Source organism: Osmerus mordax, chromosome 6, assembly GCF_038355195.1.
Source record: "Osmerus mordax isolate fOsmMor3 chromosome 6, fOsmMor3.pri, whole genome shotgun sequence".
In the NCBI taxonomy this organism is placed as follows: Eukaryota; Metazoa; Chordata; class Actinopteri; order Osmeriformes; family Osmeridae; genus Osmerus; species Osmerus mordax.
The window spans coordinates 18,144,029-18,168,053 of NC_090055.1; the positions used below are offsets into that span (position 1 = coordinate 18,144,029).

At 45.2% G+C, this 24,025-nt stretch overlaps 2 protein-coding genes across 2 annotated transcripts; both read right to left on the reverse strand.

The window, feature by feature from the left end:
* On the reverse strand, positions 1 to 4,244 carry LOC136944481 (hyaluronan synthase 1-like). Its single transcript, XM_067238265.1, has 5 exons — positions 4,206 to 4,244; positions 1,682 to 2,371; positions 1,275 to 1,500; positions 919 to 1,051; positions 1 to 676 (listed from the first exon to the last, which is right to left on the reverse strand). Exons 2-5 carry the CDS (start codon positions 2,366 to 2,368, stop codon positions 1 to 3), a joined length of 1,722 nt encoding a protein of 573 aa, XP_067094366.1. The 5' UTR covers positions 2,369 to 2,371; positions 4,206 to 4,244.
* Positions 4,245 to 18,252: 14,008 nt separating this feature from the next.
* On the reverse strand, positions 18,253 to 22,496 carry LOC136944480 (hyaluronan synthase 1-like). Its single transcript, XM_067238263.1, has 5 exons — positions 22,458 to 22,496; positions 19,934 to 20,623; positions 19,527 to 19,752; positions 19,171 to 19,303; positions 18,253 to 18,928 (listed from the first exon to the last, which is right to left on the reverse strand). The coding sequence occupies exons 2-5, from the start codon at positions 20,618 to 20,620 to the stop codon at positions 18,253 to 18,255; spliced, it is 1,722 nt and encodes a 573-aa protein (XP_067094364.1). The 5' UTR covers positions 20,621 to 20,623; positions 22,458 to 22,496.
* Between the last annotated feature and the right edge of the window lie 1,529 nt (positions 22,497 to 24,025).

Below are 24,025 nucleotides of genomic sequence, written 5' to 3' on the forward strand. Positions count from 1 at the left end.
CTACACACTGACATTGTGATGCTGGGAGCGTTTCCGGCAGGCCTTGCTGAACCACACCCAGTAGAAGATGACCATGAAGAGCCAGTAACACACGTAGGCCGCACATCCGAATATCAGAAACTTGGTTTCCTCGATCTTAGCTGCACTGTCCCAGTCCTTCTGGGTCTCCTTGTAGATGGTGTAGGACAGCCCACTTAACAAGATGGCCGCCCACACCAACAGGGGTAGCAGGGGGACGTAGTTCCCCACCATCTTGAGTCTGCCGGAGGTCCCCCAGTTGCTCTTGTTTATGGTGAGGATGGCAAAGTACTTGGAAGGCAGCAGGCTGCTCATGTAGAGGGTGGAGTAGAGGGACATGAACACCATCACCAGGTCTTTTCGCAGCAGGCAGGCGTACGCTGCCTTCACTAGGCCAATCAGCTTGATGCAGCACAGGACCCAGAGGATGTCCCACAAGGTGCCCATCCAGAATAACTGGATGATGGTCGCCGTGACGAAGAAGGGGAAGACGCCGGAGATGATGGATTCGTAGGTCATCCAGAGGTGTTGCTTGTGCCACCACATGGCATTGTAGAGCCATTCCCGAAAGAAGGACTTGGTCCAGCGCGTCTGCTGGCTGAGCCAGCGTAAGAACTGAGCAGGCGTCTCCGTGTAGCACTTGGAGCGTGCGGTGTACCTGACAGGAGGAGGCGTGGAGAGATAATCAATGAGCATCAATATAGTAAACGAGCACAGCGTGACATGCTCTTTCTTTCTGTTTTTCAGCCCTGCAATTTCTCGCAAATGGGTATAATTGGCCAAAGTGGATTTAGGGAAATTGACTCTGAGTTCAATTTAAAAGAGAGATGATGAAAATAACAGCCTGTGAACAATGAGGGTAAGTTACATCACGCGCAGCTTGTCAAGCGCAGTACTCACTTAGTGGCGTAGCCCATACTGAGCATTCGGTTGGTGAGGTGCCTGTCATCCCCAAATGTGCAGTGAGTTCCCAAAAACATCTGATTGTACCAGGACTCTAGAAACTGCTGGAGTAGGTCATTCCTGTACAGTCCTGAGGTAAACAAACAGGAATAATCAGGAAAAATAGGATGAAGAATAATTGGCAATCTCTTTTTGACCTGAGGCACTTTTATCCCTTATGTTTTGAAAGTGTCTAAGTCTGCACACTATGCTAGCATGTAGTATTAGGCTCTCATGCAAACATCATGTCATCATATTTTACTTTTTCATGATAACGTCTTACAGTACGGTCAAGTGTAAAGATTCTTCCTTACCCAGGGGCCCGCTGATGCAGGAGACGCAGTTGAAGAAGGATTGGCAGGACCTCTCGATGTTGAAGGCCATCCAGTACCTGAGGCTGCTCATGAAGCTGATGTAGGACTCCTTCAGGTTCAGGATCATCACGTCTCCTCCCACCGCACCGTAGCTGGGGTCGCTCTCCAGCACCTTGCACAGCTCCAGCGTGGCCAGAGTATCCAGCTTGGTGTCGGAATCACACACCTGGGGGGAGCGGGAGAGAGACACTGGTGAGGAGGAGAAACAATGAGAGAGAGAGACATAAGTCTGGATTCTATCGTGTGGTTTCAATTGGTTTAAAATGTTCCATTGTTCTATTTGCTCTGACACTATCAATCTTAGGCAAAGATGGATTTGGACGGATTCTCCGAAAGCAAAATCTCACCTGTATGTAGTCTACCGAGGATCCCAGGGCCTTGAATGCTGTGTACATGACCTCCCTCTTCCCGCCCCACTTCTGCATGATGCACACACATCTCCTGCTGTTGATCAGGACCTCCACCTCCCTCCTTTGAGGGTCCACTCTCATCCCATAACCAGCATCTCCCCCTGGGCCATTCGCTCCGGCCACATCCCCTTCTCTGGTGGGGTCCCAAGTATGGTAGTTGTTCTTCCACACATAGCAGCCAGGGTTCTGGTCGGCAAACACCTCCCGGAACATCTCCAGCATGTACAGGTCGTCCTCTGAGTTTCCGTCCACCACCATTATGACCCGTAGCAACTCCGGGGGGTAATTGAGACCCCGGATGGAGTGGAGGCACTCGTGGAGGTAGGCCGGGTCCTCCTGGTAGGCGGAGATGGTGAGGCCGACGGTCTTGGTGAAGGTGCAGGCGGCCTTGTGGGCTCTCATGCGCCGGTGCTCCATGTAGGCAAACAGGCTCTGGAGCAGCACATGGAGCCCCAGCAGGAGGCCGTAGAAGCCGAAGGAGATGATGCCGTACTGGGACGATACCAGCTGGAAACCCTGTACGTAGGCCCACACCATCACCCCGAGGACACAGAGGGCGAAGAGGAAAGTGAAGAAGGCACGGACAATCAAGCCCGCTCTTCTCAGCAGTGGTTTCAGTTCCATTCTGTGTCCTTTGTCTGTCAATAACGAAAACAAGAAAAAAACTGTATAAGAGTATATCATTACCTTGTTGATGGCCTGTCAGAGTTTTGTAAGAGGGTGACTATAATTGTAATTTGAATGTATTCTTTAATGGAGCTGTGTCTATGCATAAAATACCTAATGCATTATGTGGAGTGCATAATATGCCTAAACTAAAGACAACAGTAACAACAACAATGCGTTCAATTACGCACTTGTTCCGGGAGTACAACGGTACTTAGGAATGGTTCGCTTGACCCGATGTTAGTTTCCTCAAGGATCACAATGACTCTTGCTTCGAGACTTGTTGCTCTTGTGGTTAGTGGTAACTGATTTAAATTGTTGTTCTCGCTGTGATATATTGTTTTTATTACTGTTGCTAGATTTTTTCCACAGGTACACTTGCACTTATAGCGGTTCATGTTGTTTAATTGTAACTTGTTTAACTACATGCTCTTATGGTTCTTCCCTTTGGCACTTACTTTGGTTGTTCACAATGTGTGCTTCATGTTTTGGCTACTCGCGATGTTTTTTGGCCATCTTGTTGTTATGATCAGTGACCTATGCACTTTGTAAAGCTCTCTCTTGAAAGTAGCTTTGGATAAAAGCGTCTGCTAAATGAATAAATGTAAATTACAAATTCCACAATTATTCAAGCTTTTGAAAACCTGTAATAATAACCTTATAATACAATATTGATATTAATAATAATACAGTTCCAAACACATTATTACCAGCAATCACAGTGATGATAGTTGTCTAAAGAATGGCTAGTCTTGTTCTCAATTAAGTCATGAAACATCTGTCAACTTTGGTTGACAAATCAGGCTAGAGCAGTTTAAAAATCCTGCCAGAAAAACATTGCATCAAACCATGTTTTTATTTAATCAATCTTTAAAAGATAGCAAGTTTGCTCGGTTTTCTTTATGACGTCGGCTTGATGAGTATTTATGAATTTATCCTGACTAATGAGAGAATGATTTAACTAAATGTTGAGTAAATAACCGTGTTGGTATGTGTAATTACCTTCTATGCATCCAATGTTCCTTCGTTCCTGAAGTTTTTTAGGGTTCCCCTCTTTGCAACTCCCTCTTTGGTCTGGCAACTTGTGTGAGGATCATTGGAGACTTGAGAATTACAGTGAAGCCCATAGTAAATCGTCAGAGCAATTACACGTCGGTGAGTAAGCACGTTGCGTCAAGGGTATTGTAGGAGCCTCGTAGCCTGTATCCTTGGCAATTCAATAATCACAGAGAACATTCAGTTGAATATTATAGAAGAACATTTTGAATTGTATCTCAATTGTCACACGTCTTTAAATTCGGCCATCTTTAATAGAGGTCACCGATCCCTTGATCACACTCAATCGTTTTACATATTTTTTATATTTAACATCAATGAGAGACGATATTTCAAGCAATATCTGACGTTCACTGAGCTTGATTAGGCCAACAGATTAGTGACGCTAGAGGTCAAATAACTATCACTCATCCTGCTGAGATAGATGTCACTCATCCACGTGCAAACATTTGGCTACGAGCAGACACGCTCAGCATCTTTTGATGAGCTGAGTATCAGTGTAATCGTTGATGGTGAAGTCGTTTGCTCCCCTCTGGTGGCGAGGAATAACAGCATACGCGAAACATCAAACATTACCGACCATAACATTTAGTAATTTTTAGCAGACGCTCTTATCCAGAGCGAGCGAACGAATTCTTAATGACGTGTTTTAGTTGACAAATCAGACATCATCAAGAATATAATTGAGTATACATATAAATATAATCGTTCAAAATACCTGAATTGAAAATAAAGCTATAACGTTAAAAACAAGCTTTTTTAGAGACCTTATGTTTAGACAGGTTTAATAACTCATCAGTCTCATTGAATATGCTTACCCCACATGTCACAGTAGCATAACACAACAACCCTCTCTGGTTCAAACATCACTGGGATGCAGTGTTTGTAAACCCAACCCATGCCTGAGTAACATGGCTGACCCAAGAAGCTGTTTGCTTTTATTTATAAAATCATCACAAGGTTTCAGTTGCCCCTGATAGCCTTTCTGTCCTTTAACTGTCCACTGGTTCGGGTCCACAGCCCATAGCCACAGTTTTGAACGATCCCCATTCCCCGGGTCCTGGTGACCCAAATAGCAGTCACCAACCCGCAGGTTCAACAGAGTCTTGGGATGGTCTCCATGATGTCATTGTGAAGGGTGTGGTAGTTGATGTATTTAGGACGGTGGCCTGGCTACCCTGCTTGGACAAGTTGGGAATTCTGCACTCTTCTCTTCCGTCAGAAAGGTCTTAGATGAAGTTTGAGATGGGCCTTATCTTCAAGGCTTTTTCAATTGTTTCTGGAGTCTTTCCATGGTGCATAAACCCTATTTGACTGTGATTTTGTGCCATTGTGTTCTTGATCCAGGAGACGTAGTTGCACACTTTGGTGTAGACTCCAGGCTTCTTCTTCAGAGCACAGCCATGCCCCCAGGACACAACGCCCTGCAGCTGCCCGTTATACACCATGGGACCACCAGAGTCGCCCTGGGAGGGTAGGGAGACAGGGATGGGAAGGAGATGAAGCACAGACACAAAGGGAGAGAGAACTGGTTGGGGGGGGGGGGGGGGGGGTGATTGATAGCTGTCCGTCATTTCACATGTCTCATTTGTGGGACAGCTAGATAAATACAGCTGAACGTAACAATTACAAACTCTTTCAGTTTCTGGGTGATGACGGTGTATGTTACCTGACAGGAGTCCTTGCGTCCCTCCTTTCACACCTTTTAAAGGGTGTGACAACATACACAAATCTAAAATATCCCAGTGAAATCAAAGTTATTCAATTAAATTGCAGATAATGACTTAATGAGACTATGCAGTGTTATAGCCAAGTGGTGTGGATACACTGGACACAGCGGGAAAACCCCTAATGATGTTACAGGGAAAACCCTCCATCACTCCGCATAGTGGTCATTCGACGCCCATGCACTGGGTGGCAGACCTGTAAAAACACCCTCAGGTCACCTTCACCACACACATACAATTTTAGCCAAGCTTTTAACAAAAAGTAATTAAAAAAAATTGAGTGGAGCGTGAATGGATTCATCGGGGAATAAAATGGGGGAACTGGAGGAGCTGTGGCTTCGGTAATATCTGGGTACAGCATCTCTTTCTTCTCAACTCCTTTTGTTGCTGTTGGCTTGGAAGGTTGTTCAATGTTGGTTGTTTTTGTTGTTGCCTGAGGGGTGGCTGACATCATCAGCATCATTAGTAATTCTGTTACTCTTGTATTTCTCATTTTGGCCTTGTCATATGCCATATGCTCCATATCCCAATCTGTTTTCTTTGTAATCATTTCTTGTTTCTCAAAATCTGCAACCTTCTTCCTGTGTTCCTGTGTCACTTCCGCTTTGTCATTATTTGGAATCAGTCCTGTATTTTCCCAATCCAAATAGATCTCTTCAAATGTCTTGTGCTTTTCCTCCATCTCTTTGTCGGTATTAGTTGCTTCCAGCCTCCTCCACACCACATCCTTCAGTGCCTTCATGGAGGCTGGTTTGTTTGTCATGGTTATCCCCTGGATATTGCTGTTCTGTTTGTGGGTACTCTGAGTGCAGTCAAGTCAATGATGTCTTCAGAGTTTATTATAAACTCTGCTCTGATCCAGTTGATTGTTGTTCTCTACAGCTCCTCTACTAATTTTCCCTGGGCCTTTGTGCGTTTCTCTGGTGATTCTCTCAGAACTTCTATGATATCCTCTCTCTTTAGGAACTTCTCTGGTGGCGGACTTGTAGTCCTCCTTCTGCCTGGCCAGTATGTTCTTGTCCAAACCGTGTAATGTTACGTGGATCTTCTTTATCCACTGTGTAGGAGGCCCCTGGATAACACTCAGCTCTTCTCCCTTGGCTTCCTTTTGATTTAAATATGCGTCCAGTGTTGGTGGTTCAAAGATTGAGTCCAGATTGCGGTAACTGGATTTTCTCCGGCTAATTATGACCTCGCTTAAGATTGACCACTTATTTTCCGTATAGTAATCAGAAGGTTGCAGGTTCGATTCCTGGCCGTGCAGGATGACGTTGTGTCCTTGGGCAAGGTTTCACCCTACTTGCCTCGGGGGAATGTCCCTGTACTAACTGTAAGTTGCTCTGGATAAGAGCGTCTGCTAAATGACTAAATGTAAATGTATCCCCGTATTGGGGTTTATTCAATTCAACATGAGACGGACTCCACCTTCCTATTGGTTCTTCCCCTGAGTACATACAGGCATGCACTCACTCCTTGTTATCCATCTGTTACTCTCTCAAACTCAAGGTCACGTCTGACCTGAGCCTGTTTTTACACAATTTCACTAGTCAGCCACTATTCATATTATTCATGTAATATGCAGAATAGAGATTGGTGTGTGCATAGTTTCCCCCCCCCCCCCACACACACACACACACAATACATCCTTGGCAATAATGTTCAGTACAGATGGCACTGCTCATCATTTGAGCTGTACACCAACTCGTCTCTCACTGTGTGTCCAGAATTCTGTACTGGAAGTCTGCTCAGAGATACTGGAGAGATGGACAACAAGCTCAGGAAGATCAAGTTTCAAGACAGATGTATGTCCTGCCTTTACCCTATTAAATCAAACCAGTGGGTTTATCCAACCAACTGTCAAACTTACTCTCTCAGAACAACCTGCTTGACCCCAACCAATCGGGCTTCAAGACTGGCCACTCCACAGAAACTGCCCTCCTGTCAGTCACCACTGCCCTGCAGTCTGCCAGAGCGGCTTTGAGGTCATCCGTCATCATTCTGCTGGACCTTTCTGCAGCGTTTGATACGGTTAACCATCAAATCCTGCTGGCCAGACTTTCTGAGATGGGCATCACTGGCACTGCACTTCAGTGGATCTCATCCTACCTGTCGGGAAGATCCTACCAGGTCTCCTGGGGAGGCAAAGTGTCAGGCCCCCGCCAGCTCTCCACTGGTGTCCCACAGGGATCCGTCCTTGGACCCCTCCTCTTCTCCCTCTACACCACCTCGCTTGGACCAATCATCACCTCCCATGGCTTCTCCTACCACTGCTATTCTGACGACACGCAGCTGTACCTGTCGATCCCCCCGACTGATCCTGGGATCTCAGCTAGGATCGAGGCCTGCCTCACAGACATCTCCGCCTGGATGACCGAGCACCACCTCCAGCTGAACCTCGCCAAAACAGAACTCCTCATCATCCCGGCCAAACCCTCCATCTCCCACGATCTCTCAATCACCCTGGGATCGGCGACGGTGACCCCTTCATCCTCTGCCAGGAACCTCGGGGTGACCATGGATGACAAGCTCTCCCTCACAGCCCACATTGCTGCGGTCTCCCTCCACAGATTCACCCTCTACAACATCCGGAAGATCAGGAGATACCTATCTGAGTATTCCACCCAGCTGCTAGTCCAAGCGCTTGTCCTCTCAAAGTTGGACTACTGCAACTCGCTGCTCGCAGGCCTCCCAGCATGCGCAATATGTAAGATGGCGCCGATGATGGCTGCCTCGGTCGTTAGGTGCGCTCTTTTTTGTCTTGTTTTGTCTGTTAATTCAGTGTTCTGCCAAGATTTCCGGGGTTCTCTAACTAGAGAAGTACTTCTAAACATCAGGACTACAACTCCTGTGGATTTATTTCCCACTTTTCTGCTTCCAGCGGCAGAATTAGTGGGAATTATAGTCAAAGCCGCCCTCGGCTTTGTCCTAGCAGCGAAGCGCCGTAGGAGAGGCAAACGAGCCGGTGCTCTGGTGCGACTCCGTCGGCGTGGGGCACGCACAGCGTTACCGGGGATATTTCTCTCCAACGTGCGTTCACTGAGCAACAAACTGGATGAACTTCAGCTACTGGTGTGGAAAAACAGAGACTTTCATTCATCTTCCGTTTTGTGCTTTACGGAGACATGGCTGAGTGAACTGATCCCAGACTCTGCGCTACAGCTAGCAGGTTTCAAACTGCTGAGAGCGGATCGTGACCCTGTGCTCTCTGGCAAAACGAAAGGCGGTGGTATTTGTTTTTACATTAACAGTGGCTGGTGTGAAGATGTGACAGTGATTCTGCAGCACTGTTCTCCTGATCTGGAATCATTTTTTATTAACTGTAGATCTTTTTACTCGCCACGAGAGTTTGCATCATTCATTCTGGTTGGCCTCTACATGCCTCCGCAGGCTAGCGTCAACGAGGCTCAACGTGTGCTCGCCAGCCAGATACTGAGTGTGGAGCATGAAAATCCGGATTCCTTGGTTATTGTGCTAGGCGACTTTAACAAAGGCAATCTCACTCAAGAACTCCCAAAATATAGACAATTCATCAAATGCCCTACCAGAGAAGGAAACACCTTGGATCACTGCTACTCTACAATCAGCAAAGCATACCATGCGGTCCCCCGAGCAGCACTGGGTCACTCTGACCACGCCATGGTCCACCTGACTCCTGCATACAGGCAGAAGCTAAAGCGCTGTAAGCCTGCTGTAAGGACATCAAAACAGTGGACCAGTGAAGCTATGGAGGATCTGCGGGCGTGCTTGGACTGCACTGACAGGGACATGTTCACGACTGCTACCAATAGTCTGGATGAGCTCACAGAGGCTGTGACATCATACATCAGCTTCTGTGAGGACTGCTGTATACCAACACGCACCAGGGTAAGCTACAACAACGACAAACCCTGGTTTACAGCTAAACTCAGAAGGTTGAGGTCAGAGAAAGAGGCCGCGTTTAGGAGTGGGGACAAAGACAGTTTCAAGGAGTCGAAGAACAGGTTTAGCAAGGCGGTGAGGGAGGCTAAACGACTGTACTCAGAGAGACTAAAACACCAATTCTCTGCAAACGACTCTGCTTCTGTCTGGAGAGGGCTCAGGCAGATTACCAACTACAAGCCCAGAGCCCCCCACTCCACTAACGACTCCCGCCTGGCCAACGACCTGAATGAGTTCTACTGCAGATTTGAAAGACAATTGGACAGTCCTGAACTATCCCTTCCCACCCAGGAGGCCTCCCACCTCCCCCCTCTACAGTGACGTCTCTCTCCATTCAGGAGGGTGAAGTTAATAGACTTTTCAAGAGGCAGAATCCCCGCAAAGCAGCTGGGCCGGACTCTGTCTCTCCAGCCACCCTCAAGCACTGCGCTGACCAGCTGTCTCCGGTGTTTACCTACATCTTTAACACCTCCCTTGAGACATGCCATGTGCCAGCCTGTCTCAAGTCCTCCACCATCATCCATGTGCCCAAAAAGCCAAGGCCAACAGGACATAATGACTACAGACCCGTCGCCCTGACCTCTGTGGTAATGAAGTCTTTCGAGCGCCTGGTGCTGGCACACCTTAAATCCATCACTGACCCTCTACTGGACCCCCTGCAGTTTGCCTACAGAGCCAACAGGTCTGTGGACAATGCAGTTAACATGGCCCTCCACTTTACCCTACAGCACCTGGACTCCCCAGCATCCTATGCCAGGATCCTGTTTGTGGACTTCAGCTCTGCCTTCAATACCATCATCCCCGCCCTGCTTCAGGACAAGCTCTCCCAGCTGAACGTGCCTGATTCCACCTGCATGTGGATCACAGACTTCCTGTCTGACAGGAAGCAGTGCTTTAAGCTGGGAACACAAGTCTCTGACTCCCGGTCCATCAGCACCGGATCACCTCAGGGCTGCGTCCTTTCTCCTCTGCTCTTCTCCCTGTACACCAACAGTTGCACCTCCAGTCATCCGTCCGTCAAACTCCTGAAGTTTGCGGACGACACCACCCTTATTGGGCTCATCTCTGGTGGAGACGAGTCTGATTATAGGTGGGAAGCGGCCAACCTGGTGACCTGGTGCAGCCAGAACAAGTTAGAGCTCAATGCTCTTAAGACAGTGGAGATGGTTGTGGACTTCAGGAGGAACACAGCCCCACTCACCCCCATCACCCTGTGTGACTCCCCAGTCAACACTGTGGAGTTCTTCCGCTTCCTGGGCACTATCCTCTCCCAGGACCTCAAGTGGGAACTGAACATCAGCTCCCTCATCAAGAAAGCACAACAGAGGATGTACTTCCTTCGGCAGCTGAAGAAGTTCAACCTGCCAAAGACAATGATGGTGCACTTCTACTCAGCCATCATTGAGTCCATCCTCACCTCCTCCATCACCGTCTGGTACGCTGCTGCCACTGCCAAGGACAAGAGCAGACTGCAGCGTATCATCCGCACTGCTGAGAAGGTGATTGGCTGCAAGCTGCCTACCCTCGAGGACCTGCACACCTCGAGGACCCTGAGGCGAGCGAGGAAGATTGTGGCCGACTCCTCCCACCCTGGACACTCCCTGTTTCAGTCACTCCCCTCCGGCAGAAGGCTGCGGTCCATCAGGACCAATACCTCACGCCACAAAAACAGTTTCTTCCCTTCCGCTGTTGGCCTCTTCAACAAGGCCAAGGGACCACACTGACTCTAATGACTTCTTGCTTAAAACACACTGCTTTTTGCACTGCATTACAAAATGGTATCTTGTACATTTGCATTTTTTGTAATATTTGTATTTTTGTATTTTTATATTGTAATTTACGGCAACTTATATTTAATTTTATTGTATATTTAATTTTATTGTATATTTAATTATATTCTAATCCCACTTAGTACTGCTAGTTTATGTACCCTTAGTATAGATAGTCCACATATTTAAATTCTAGGTATATGTTTATTGTATGCACCTTCCTGCCAAAGCAAATTCCTTGTCTGTGCAAACTTTCATGGCGAATAAATCCCATTCTGATTCTGATTCTGATTCTGAACCCGCCCTCTCCAGAGGATTCAGAACGCGGCGGCCCATCTGGTCTTCAATCTACCCAGACGCTCCCATGTTACCCCGCTCCTCATCTCCCTCCACTGGCTTCCCATCACGGCCCGTATCAGATTCAAGACTCTGGTACTGACCTTCCGAGCGGTGAACGGGACTGCACCCGACTACATCAAGTCTCTCCTCCAGCCTTACACCCCCCCGCCACCTACGGTCTTCTTCTGACAACCGTCTGGTGGTCCCACCACTCAAGAGCGCCCATTCCCAACACAAACTCTTCTCCTGTCTGGCCCCCCAATGGTGGAATCAACTCCCCACCTCCATCAGGGACACTGACTGTCTCCCCACCTTCAAGAAAAGGCTCAAGACGCACTTGTTCCGGGAGTACAACGGCACTTAGGAATGCTTGGCTGGACCTGATGTTAGTTTCCTCCAGGATCACAATGACTCGTATTGAGAGACTTGTTGCTCTTGTTGGTTAGTTGTAACGGTTTCAAATTCTTGTACTCGCTGTGAAATATTTTACTGTTGATTGTTTTTTCTACAGGTACACTCTTGTACTCTTGTGGGGAGTTTCATGTTGTTCAATTGTAACTTGTTTAACTGCATGCTCTTATGGTTCTTCCCCTTGGCACTTATTTGGTTTTCCACAATGTCTGCTTCATGTTTTGGCTGCTCGCAATGTTTGGGGCTATCTCGTTGTTATGATCAGTGACCTATGCTCTTTTGTAAAGCTCTCTCTTGGAAGTCGCTTTGGATCTTTGCTTTGCGTCTGCTAAATGCATAAATTTAATGTAAATGTTTATTAACCTGTTACAGTCGGGTGTACTTGTCTACTTCTACCACCAGAGGGCGGTACACACACTCAGAAGCCCAATTACAGTTTTTCAGAATTTACATTTATGCATTTAGCAGACGCTTTTAGCCAGCGTCTGCTAATAGGCCTTTTTGAAGTAAGTAATTAATGTGTATATCAGAATTATTTAGTTAAACTTAGCAGCACTTTATCATTCTGGTTTGGTCTTCAATGTTTAAAGCCAAGATGCACAGACCACAGTAGGTCAAGCCTCACTTGTTCATTCACTTAGTTGGGACAACATTACTTTGCTTTTATAAAGTGGCACTTTGGTGATATCTTACATTCCAGAAAATGTAGTTGTAAAGATCCACTTCTCTCAACGAGTTGTCTACTTGTTATTGCCATGCTGTTACGATTTATTGTTTAAAGTGTGCACTTCCCTTTACGCTGTTAAAGATTTTATTAGGCTGCACAACCTTTGAAATGTTGTAAAGGTGGCAATAGAAGGTGGTAAAGCTGATCCTGCATTCTGAAAAATATACCATACCTTATTTAGCTTTTCTAAGCCAATACTTCAATAAATGCTTCTGGTATTGACTTATATGCTGCCCCCGTCTTTATGTTGTTGCTGGACATATATGTCAAGCAATATATATAAAATGTATATAAGAAATGTGTACTGTTTAGCTATTTTATATCACACAACATTGGATTACTGTAAGTAATGAATAATTGTAGAGCCATGTCATTTTTGCTTATGAAGGCTCCTGTATGTTAATTTCTTACATAGCTTTCCATATGTAACTTATGTAGCTAGAGGGGAAATCTTACTGTTGTGTGTTGCTATCTAGTGGACACAAGAGTTAATCATCTAGCAACAAATTAATATTGTCTTGCTTAATGTACCCATTGAATAGGTCACTTCAATCATTATCAGAAAAATTGCCCCCCTGAAAATTTATTCAGGAGCCGCCACTGACTTCATTACAACTAAAATCAAAAGTAAACAGATAAATCATCAACAGTCATGTTGGAGATTATGCAACCACATGGACTCATGACCACACACACATTTTTTGGAAATGTACAAAAATACAACCCTTCTGGGGTAATGTTCACTCAGGTCTCTGTGATGTTTTGGGATATGTGATTCCTAAATCCTGTCTTGTTCTGTACCTCGGTCATTTGGAGGGCACGGTGCATGTAGGTGACCACTATTTGATCAGGGTTCTTCTGGTGGCTGGGAAGAAGACCTTTACTCAGAACTGGCTTAAGTCTGACACTACAAGCTACACACAATGCATGTCAATTATAGACGATATACATGTGATGGAACATATCACATATAAGTTGAAAATGAAAGAAGAAGAACATCTACAAATGGCGATATCGATAGTTTGGAAAATGCCTAATATCGGCCAATATTATTGGCCGATAATATTAAACAGAGGTATTGGTCATCGATGAAAAAGCCGATAGAGAGACACTATCTGCACATTTGACAACATTGGCACTTAACACCAAGTGCCAGACTAAAAACATAGGTGTCATATCTACTCGGACCTTACAGTATTTTACAATCGCTATGACAATTTTTTCTATACTTTTAACAAGTTTTCTAAACTTTTGACAGTTAGCACAACATCCGGCATTGGCTATACAATTAACACATTTCTTGTTGCTTTGACACAAAATGGATAGAGTAAACACTCATTTAAAATGCTGGTCTATTTATATGCCTGACAGATTTGGCTGGTATATTGAGGACCTCTTGAATTAATTGATTTTGGTTCATCACTGGAACTCAGCAAAGTTTGACACAAAGTGTTTATTGGAATTCAGAGTGACAGAGATTCCAACAAACGTGAGAAAGAACCCAGGGATCAGACTGGAATTTTTCTCCAGACATTTCACTTTTATAGTCTCCTCCCCATTGTATGGTAATATGGTACAATATTTGTTGGTTACATATACATTAGGCATTCTTACTCTGTGGGTCCCTTGTCTTAGGGGATTCAAATTACAGGTACTTTCCGTCATAGACAAATCTCCCAATTTAGGCCCTCTCTGACCTTGAACACCCAGCTGCACTAGGCTCCTGGGCGTAAGGCCACAAACATGGCTCATAAGTTATAGCTGGGCTTCTTGGTTCTTTATGGACGCACACACATATTCTTCTCCCCCACTCAGCCCCTAATTATCCAGATCTTGATATTTTGGGCTTTATTTCTTCTACCATTGTCTAGGGATAACAATAATCAGTCAACAGATTTGCATCTGGTTTCTAATAATATAGCATGTACTAAAAGTGATTACAAGTTTCATTAAATCCATAATCATTATCCATCTTCATAATTACAACAGTATGATGTTTTTTCTACAACACATGCTTTGTTCAGTGTTCAGACAAATCATCTTGGTTGAATGGTTCTGCTTCGTGACAGCTCTCCGCCTGAGACATGTAACTTGACAATCCGTCTCAACCTCAGTGACAGAGAGCTTAGATATCCATAATTCTTCCCTGATAGATTGAGCTAACACAGGGCCAGGGGTGGAGGCTGGGTGGGGAGAGAGCCAAGGAAATATGAGCGTTTGTTAACAAACGCCCTCTAAACATTGGTCAGGATGGCTGGATGTGTGTAGTACGACAGTGATGTTGTAAACTGATGCAGCAGCCCACTCGGAAACTCCTGTCTGAAGTTAGAGAGATGCAAGTGCAGGTCAAAGCAACTGATGATGAATGAAATAAACAAACAAAAATAATTTCTCTTTATCGTCTGTAGAAAACGTTTATTGGTTCATCGCTTGAGTCCCAAAGAAATGATCAATTCACATTAAAATGTTCCAGGAGGGACATAAGAATACATTTATCAAATATAATGGAAAGTGCTTTAAAATGTATTCAAACACATATACAATAATATGTAGCGCCCTCTACCCTGGTATATCCAATGGCCGGGCACCCGAGTTCCTATGTGTGCCTCTCGGCGAATGACCTATAAATCCCCTCCTGTGTCCTATTAACTATAAGTCCTATTTACCAAGTGTATCTAGTCATAGACGTAGTGTATTTTTATCTCAAGGCTAATGATTACCATGTACACACCCTGTACTTAGTCCAAATAACACTTCTCTTTATTCACATCAAATAAATGAAGGCAATTTCACCCTGGGGTGGTTCTTCAGGTAAAATAAATACAAACGTTTCCTTACCCCTCTACTGGGGACAACTGTTCCAAAACACGATAAGGTACAGAGTTCCAGCGATCTTGTAACTTATTCTTTCCAGTACTGGCCAGATGTTTTACGAACACAGTATCTTCGGTTTTCAGAATTTGGTGTTTCATTTTTTTATCGTACATCCTCTTATTTCTTTGCTGTGTCTTCAGAGAGTTCAGAGAGGCTAACTTGTACGCCTGTTGCAGTTCCCCCTTCAGTGTCTCAACATACTGATGATGAGCTCTTCCTTTATCCACACCATCTGCAGTTCCGAAACATATATATAGTTCTATCGTTCAGAGTCCGGTAATCTATACACATGCGTACTGCCCCACTCTTTTTCCGGGCAATTACGATTGGGGAAGCATAAGGACTCCTGGACTCCGTTATTATGCCAGCAGCCAGTAGGTCTTTCAAGTGCCGTCGCACATCATCGATATCCACAGGTGTGATTCGTCTGGATCTTTCTCTAAATGGTCGACCGTCCTCTAGTCGGATGGTATGTTGCACGTCTTTAGCCAGTCCCACATCCCACTCCGCCAGTGAGAACACGTAACCACGTTCAGCCAACTTCTCTTGCATCCGGTTCTTCCACTCTGCAGAAATAGGGGATTCACCAAACTGGAAAATTCTGGGATCTACCTTTTTTGAAGGAGTCTGTGTTCTGTGAGCCACAGTGACTGTGTCAGTGGGGAAAACATTGGCAATCTTTGTCCCCAGTGGTATGGTGATGTTCTTAGCCGTTTCATTGCAAATCAGCACCTTGAAATTGTCTATGTCCATGTCTGATGGTGACAACACTGTGGCAGGGATAAACAACCCAGCTGGAAGTTGACTATGGGTATCTTCTTCCATTAAGAGGATTTCCTTCCTCAACTGGTCCCCAAGTTCCATTTTACAAAAGGCATACTTTTCACTCCTTGGAGGAATACTTAAGGTTCCCGGCCCCTGCCACGCTATCCCCCCAGCTACCTCATCAGCGTCTTTGCTTTTCAACATCTCCTTTGAACAGCCTGTTGGGGATGAGGTCTGTATTCTCAGGGAGTGGGCAGTGTATGGTGTCTCAGTTTTATGACCGTGGATGATCAGACGCTGAAAGAAGCTTGCATTGGTTCCAATTATCACAGGGACTTGTTTAGGGCCATGTGCGTCTGGGCAGACCAATGCGAGAATAGCCACAGACTTTAGTTCTACCGTCTTTGGAACAGTGATTGTCACCTCCACGACTATGTAACCTTTGTAGGGGTAATTGGTCTCGCTTAATCCCCAGATAGACAGTCCGGTTAGTGGCAGGATAGGCACTTGTGGTAAGTATTTTTGATACCATTCCTCAAAAACAATAGTGACCTGCGACCCACTATCGAGTAGCGCTGTGCATGGACATCCGTTCAATTCGACAGAAATTGTCGAGGCCGGTCCCGCTAGTCCCTCGGGAATAGTGTTTGACTCGTGTTTGTAACCCTAGCCGGGTTACAAATATAAAAGTGTCTCCATGCTTTACATGCCCCAAGAATCGTCGGCTGTGACATGCACTATGTTGAATAATACAGTTCTACCTCTGGTTGTCTGGATTGTCTTTCTGCTGGCACTGTAAACATTATTAAACAGCAGTCCATATTTCCAGACTTTCCAGACTAATCTGAGGGTCCACGGCATCATTATCATTATCTCCATGCTTCATCTCACACATCCCACCCAGCTCTCCTGCTGAGCAAAGGTTCCCTCACATAGGGGACACTGTTAATACTTCATTTGTCTCAGTGGGGGGTTCAAGGAGGTGGAAGAGAGCATTCGGTTTCCAGTGCTTGTTTTGTAAAGAGCGTTTTTTAGAGACAAGGACTTTCTATCCACATGCAGCGATTAGATGCAAAAGTTAAAACACAGCATTTCTTTCAATATCATGACGTTTCCATACGGTGCTTTACTACACATACAGTTAGGTCGATAAATATTTGGACATTGACACAATTTTCATCATTTTGGCTCTGTATACCACCACAATGGATTTGAAACATCAGCAGTCACATCATCGATAAATACAAGGGAACCAGTTCCATTGGCAGCCATACATGCCCACGCCATAACACTACCTCCACCATGCTTCACTGATGAGGTGGTATGCTTTGGATCATGAGCAGTGACCTTCCCTTCTCCATACTCTTCTCTTCCCATCATTCTGGTACAAGTTGATCTTGGTCTCATCTGTCCATAGGATGTTGTTCCAGAACTGTACAGGCTCTTTTAGATGTTTTTTGGCAAACTCTAATCTGGTCTTCCTGTTTTTGAGACTCACCAATGGTTTACATCTTGTGGTGAACCCTCTGTATTTACTCTGGTGAAGTCTTCTCTTAATTGTTGACTTTGACACAGATACGCCTACCTCCTGGAGAGTGTTCTTGATCTGGCCAACTGTTGTGAAGGGGTTTTTCTTCACCAGGGAAAGAATTCTTCTGTCATCCACCACAGTTGTTTTCCGTGGTCTTCCGGGTCTTTTGGTGTTGCTGAGCTCACCAGTGCGTTCTTTCTTTTTAAGAATGTACCAAACAGTTGATTTGGCCACACCATATGTTTTTAATATCTCTGTCTCTATCTGATAGGTTTGTTTTGATTTTACAGCCTAACGATGGCTTGCTTCACTGATTGTGACAGCTCTTTGGACTTCATATTGAAGTCCAAAGAGCAGTCTCTGAGTCAGAGTCCTTGTCATTACAATCTACAGTATCAATGGCTCCAAACACATCTACATGAGGAAACACCATAATTTAATAATTTTGTTCCATTCAACTGAGTTCTAGTGCAGACTGTTCTGCACTAGACTGTTCAAATCTCCTGAGAAGTACAGTACGTGGGCTTCAAGCTCATTTTCATTCAGTTGTGCTAACAGAGCTGTAAAAACTCCTGGTTCAGCAGCACATAGCAACATGGCACAGTGTACAACTACACTGTAAACTGTTAATGCACAGATGGTGTAGCTGTCAATCAAGAACAGATTTTTCGGTGAATTCTACAGCAGCTGCATAAAAGCCATGTGTCCAATAAATGACAAAACCCCTACACACTGACATTGTGATGCTGGGAGCGTTTCCGGCAGGCCTTGCTGAACCACACCCAGTAGAAGATGACCATGAAGAGCCAGTAACACACGTAGGCCGCACATCCGAATATCAGAAACTTGGTTTCCTCGATCTTAGCTGCACTGTCCCAGTCCTTCTGGGTCTCCTTGTAGATGGTGTAGGACAGCCCACTTAACAAGATGGCCGCCCACACCAACAGGGGTAGCAGGGGGACGTAGTTCCCCACCATCTTGAGTCTGCCGGAGGTCCCCCAGTTGCTCTTGTTTATGGTGAGGATGGCAAAGTACTTGGAAGGCAGCAGGCTGCTCATGTAGAGGGTGGAGTAGAGGGACATGAACACCATCACCAGGTCTTTTCGCAGCAGGCAGGCGTACGCTGCCTTCACTAGGCCAATCAGCTTGATGCAGCACAGGACCCAGAGGATGTCCCACAAGGTGCCCATCCAGAATAACTGGATGATGGTCGCCGTGACGAAGAAGGGGAAGACGCCGGAGATGATGGATTCGTAGGTCATCCAGAGGTGTTGCTTGTGCCACCACATGGCATTGTAGAGCCATTCCCGAAAGAAGGACTTGGTCCAGCGCGTCTGCTGGCTGAGCCAGCGTAAGAACTGAGCAGGCGTCTCCGTGTAGCACTTGGAGCGTGCGGTGTACCTGACAGGAGGAGGCGTGGAGAGATAATCAATGAGCATCAATATAGTAAACGAGCACAGCGTGACATGCTCTTTCTTTCTGTTTTTCAGCCCTGCAATTTCTCGCAAATGGGTATAATTGGCCAAAGTGGATTTAGGGAAATTGACTCTGAGTTCAATTTAAAAGAGAGATGATGAAAATAACAGCCTGTGAACAATGAGGGTAAGTTACATCACGCGCAGCTTGTCAAGCGCAGTACTCACTTAGTGGCGTAGCCCATACTGAGCATTCGGTTGGTGAGGTGCCTGTCATCCCCAAATGTGCAGTGAGTTCCCAAAAACATCTGATTGTACGAGGACTCTAGAAACTGCTGGAGTAGGTCATTCCTGTACAGTCCTGAGGTAAACAAACAGGAATAATCAGGAAAAATAGGATGAAGAATAATTGGCAATCTCTTTATGACCTGAGGCACTTTTATCCCTTATGTTTTGAAAGTGTCTAAGTCTGCACACTATGCTAGCATGTAGTATTAGGCTCTCATGCAAACATCATGTCATCATATTTTACTTTTTCATGATAACGTCTTACAGTACGGTCAAGTGTAAAGATTCTTCCTTACCCAGGGGCCCGCTGATGCAGGAGACGCAGTTGAAGAAGGATTGGCAGGACCTCTCGATGTTGAAGGCCATCCAGTACCTGAGGCTGCTCATGAAGCTGATGTAGGACTCCTTCAGGTTCAGGATCATCACGTCTCCTCCCACCGCACCGTAGCTGGGGTCGCTCTCCAGCACCTTGCACAGCTCCAGCGTGGCCAGAGTATCCAGCTTGGTGTCGGAATCACACACCTGGGGGGAGCGGGAGAGAGACACTGGTGAGGAGGAGAAACAATGAGAGAGAGAGACATAAGTCTGGATTCTATCGTGTGGTTTCAATTGGTTTAAAATGTTCCATTGTTCTATTTGCTCTGACACTATCAATCTTAGGCAAAGATGGATTTGGACGGATTCTCCGAAAGCAAAATCTCACCTGTATGTAGTCTACCGAGGATCCCAGGGCCTTGAATGCTGTGTACATGACCTCCCTCTTCCCGCCCCACTTCTGCATGATGCACACACATCTCCTGCTGTTGATCAGGACCTCCACCTCCCTCCTTTGAGGGTCCACTCTCATCCCATAACCAGCATCTCCCCCTGGGCCATTCGCTCCGGCCACATCCCCTTCTCTGGTGGGGTCCCAAGTATGGTAGTTGTTCTTCCACACATAGCAGCCAGGGTTCTGGTCGGCAAACACCTCCCGGAACATCTCCAGCATGTACAGGTCGTCCTCTGAGTTTCCGTCCACCACCATTATGACCCGTAGCAACTCCGGGGGGTAATTGAGACCCCGGATGGAGTGGAGGCACTCGTGGAGGTAGGCCGGGTCCTCCTGGTAGGCGGAGATGGTGAGGCCGACGGTCTTGGTGAAGGTGCAGGCGGCCTTGTGGGCTCTCATGCGCCGGTGCTCCATGTAGGCAAACAGGCTCTGGAGCAGCACATGGAGCCCCAGCAGGAGGCCGTAGAAGCCGAAGGAGATGATGCCGTACTGGGACGATACCAGCTGGAAACCCTGTACGTAGGCCCACACCATCACCCCGAGGACACAGAGGGCGAAGAGGAAAGTGAAGAAGGCACGGACAATCAAGCCCGCTCTTCTCAGCAGTGGTTTCAGTTCCATTCTGTGTCCTTTGTCTGTCAATAACGAAAACAAGAAAAAAACTGTATAAGAGTATATCATTACCTTGTTGATGGCCTGTCAGAGTTTTGTAAGAGGGTGACTATAATTGTAATTTGAATGTATTCTTTAATGGAGCTGTGTCTATGCATAAAATACCTAATGCATTATGTGGAGTGCATAATATGCCTAAACTAAAGACAACAGTAACAACAACAATGCGTTCAATTACGCACTTGTTCCGGGAGTACAACGGTACTTAGGAATGGTTCGCTTGACCCGATGTTAGTTTCCTCAAGGATCACAATGACTCTTGCTTCGAGACTTGTTGCTCTTGTGGTTAGTGGTAACTGATTTAAATTGTTGTTCTCGCTGTGATATATTGTTTTTATTACTGTTGCTAGATTTTTTCCACAGGTACACTTGCACTTATAGCGGTTCATGTTGTTTAATTGTAACTTGTTTAACTACATGCTCTTATGGTTCTTCCCTTTGGCACTTACTTTGGTTGTTCACAATGTGTGCTTCATGTTTTGGCTACTCGCGATGTTTTTTGGCCATCTTGTTGTTATGATCAGTGACCTATGCACTTTGTAAAGCTCTCTCTTGAAAGTCGCTTTGGATAAAAGCGTCTGCTAAATGAATAAATGTAAATTACAAATTCCACAATTATTCAAGCTTTTGAAAACCTGTAATAATAACCTTATAATACAATATTGATATTAATAATAATACAGTTCCAAACACATTATTACCAGCAATCACAGTGATGATAGTTGTCTAAAGAATGGCTAGTCTTGTTCTCAATTAAGTCATGAAACATCTGTCAACTTTGGTTGACAAATCAGGCTAGAGCAGTTTAAAAATCCTGCCAGAAAAACATTGCATCAAACCATGTTTTTATTTAATCAATCTTTAAAAGATAGCAAGTTTGCTCGGTTTTCTTTATGACGTCGGCTTGATGAGTATTTATGAATTTATCCTGACTAATGAGAGAATGATTTAACTAAATGTTGAGTAAATAACCGTGTTGGTATGTGTAATTACCTTCTATGCATCCAATGTTCCTTCGTTCCTGAAGTTTTTTAGGGTTCCCCTCTTTGCAACTCCCTCTTTGGTCTGGCAACTTGTGTGAGGATCATTGGAGACTTGAGAATTACAGTGAAGCCCATAGTAAATCGTCAGAGCAATTACACGTCGGTGAGTAAGCACGTTGCGTCAAGGGTATTGTAGGAGCCTCGTAGCCTGTATCCTTGGCAATTCAATAATCACAGAGAACATTCAGTTGAATATTATAGAAGAACATTTTGAATTGTATCTCAATTGTCACACGTCTTTAAATTCGGCCATCTTTAATAGAGGTCACCGATCCCTTGATCACACTCAATCGTTTTACATATTTTTTATATTTAACATCAATGAGAGACGATATTTCAAGCAATATCTGACGTTCACTGAGCTTGATTAGGCCAACAGATTAGTGACGCTAGAGGTCAAATAACTATCACTCATCCTGCTGAGATAGATGTCACTCATCCACGTGCAAACATTTGGCTACGAGCAGACACGCTCAGCATCTTTTGATGAGCTGAGTATCAGTGTAATCGTTGATGGTGAAGTCGTTTGCTCCCCTCTGGTGGCGAGGAATAACAGCATACGCGAAACATCAAACATTACCGACCATAACATTTAGTAATTTTTAGCAGACGCTCTTATCCAGAGCGAGCGAACGAATTCTTAATGACGTGTTTTAGTTGACAAATCAGACATCATCAAGAATATAATTGAGTATACATATAAATATAATCGTTCAAAATACCTGAATTGAAAATAAAGCTATAACGTTAAAAACAAGCTTTTTTAGAGACCTTATGTTTAGACAGGTTTAATAACTCATCAGTCTCATTGAATATGCTTACCCCACATGTCACAGTAGCATAACACAACAACCCTCTCTGGTTCAAACATCACTGGGATGCAGTGTTTGTAAACCCAACCCATGCCTGAGTAACATGGCTGACCCAAGAAGCTGTTTGCTTTTATTTATAAAATCATCACAAGGTTTCAGTTGCCCCTGATAGCCTTTCTGTCCTTTAACTGTCCACTGGTTCGGGTCCACAGCCCATAGCCACAGTTTTGAACGATCCCCATTCCCCGGGTCCTGGTGACCCAAATAGCAGTCACCAACCCGCAGGTTCAACAGAGTCTTGGGATGGTCTCCATGATGTCATTGTGAAGGGTGTGGTAGTTGATGTATTTAGGACGGTGGCCTGGCTACCCTGCTTGGACAAGTTGGGAATTCTGCACTCTTCTCTTCCGTCAGAAAGGTCTTAGATGAAGTTTGAGATGGGCCTTATCTTCAAGGCTTTTTCAATTGTTTCTGGAGTCTTTCCATGGTGCATAAACCCTATTTGACTGTGATTTTGTGCCATTGTGTTCTTGATCCAGGAGACGTAGTTGCACACTTTGGTGTAGACTCCAGGCTTCTTCTTCAGAGCACAGCCATGCCCCCAGGACACAACGCCCTGCAGCTGCCCGTTATACACCATGGGACCACCAGAGTCGCCCTGGGAGGGTAGGGAGACAGGGATGGGAAGGAGATGAAGCACAGACACAAAGGGAGAGAGAACTGGTTGGGGGGGGGGGGGGGGGGGGTGATTGATAGCTGTCCGTCATTTCACATGTCTCATTTGTGGGACAGCTAGATAAATACAGCTGAACGTAACAATTACAAACTCTTTCAGTTTCTGGGTGATGACGGTGTATGTTACCTGACAGGAGTCCTTGCGTCCCTCCTTTCACACCTTTTAAAGGGTGTGACAACATACACAAATCTAAAATATCCCAGTGAAATCAAAGTTATTCAATTAAATTGCAGATAATGACTTAATGAGACTATGCAGTGTTATAGCCAAGTGGTGTGGATACACTGGACACAGCGGGAAAACCCCTAATGATGTTACAGGGAAAACCCTCCATCACTCCGCATAGTGGTCATTCGACGCCCATGCACTGGGTGGCAGACCTGTAAAAACACCCTCAGGTCACCTTCACCACACACATACAATTTTAGCCAAGCTTTTAACAAAAAGTAATTAAAAAAAATTGAGTGGAGCGTGAATGGATTCATCGGGGAATAAAATGGGGGAACTGGAGGAGCTGTGGCTTCGGTAATATCTGGGTACAGCATCTCTTTCTTCTCAACTCCTTTTGTTGCTGTTGGCTTGGAAGGTTGTTCAATGTTGGTTGTTTTTGTTGTTGCCTGAGGGGTGGCTGACATCATCAGCATCATTAGTAATTCTGTTACTCTTGTATTTCTCATTTTGGCCTTGTCATATGCCATATGCTCCATATCCCAATCTGTTTTCTTTGTAATCATTTCTTGTTTCTCAAAATCTGCAACCTTCT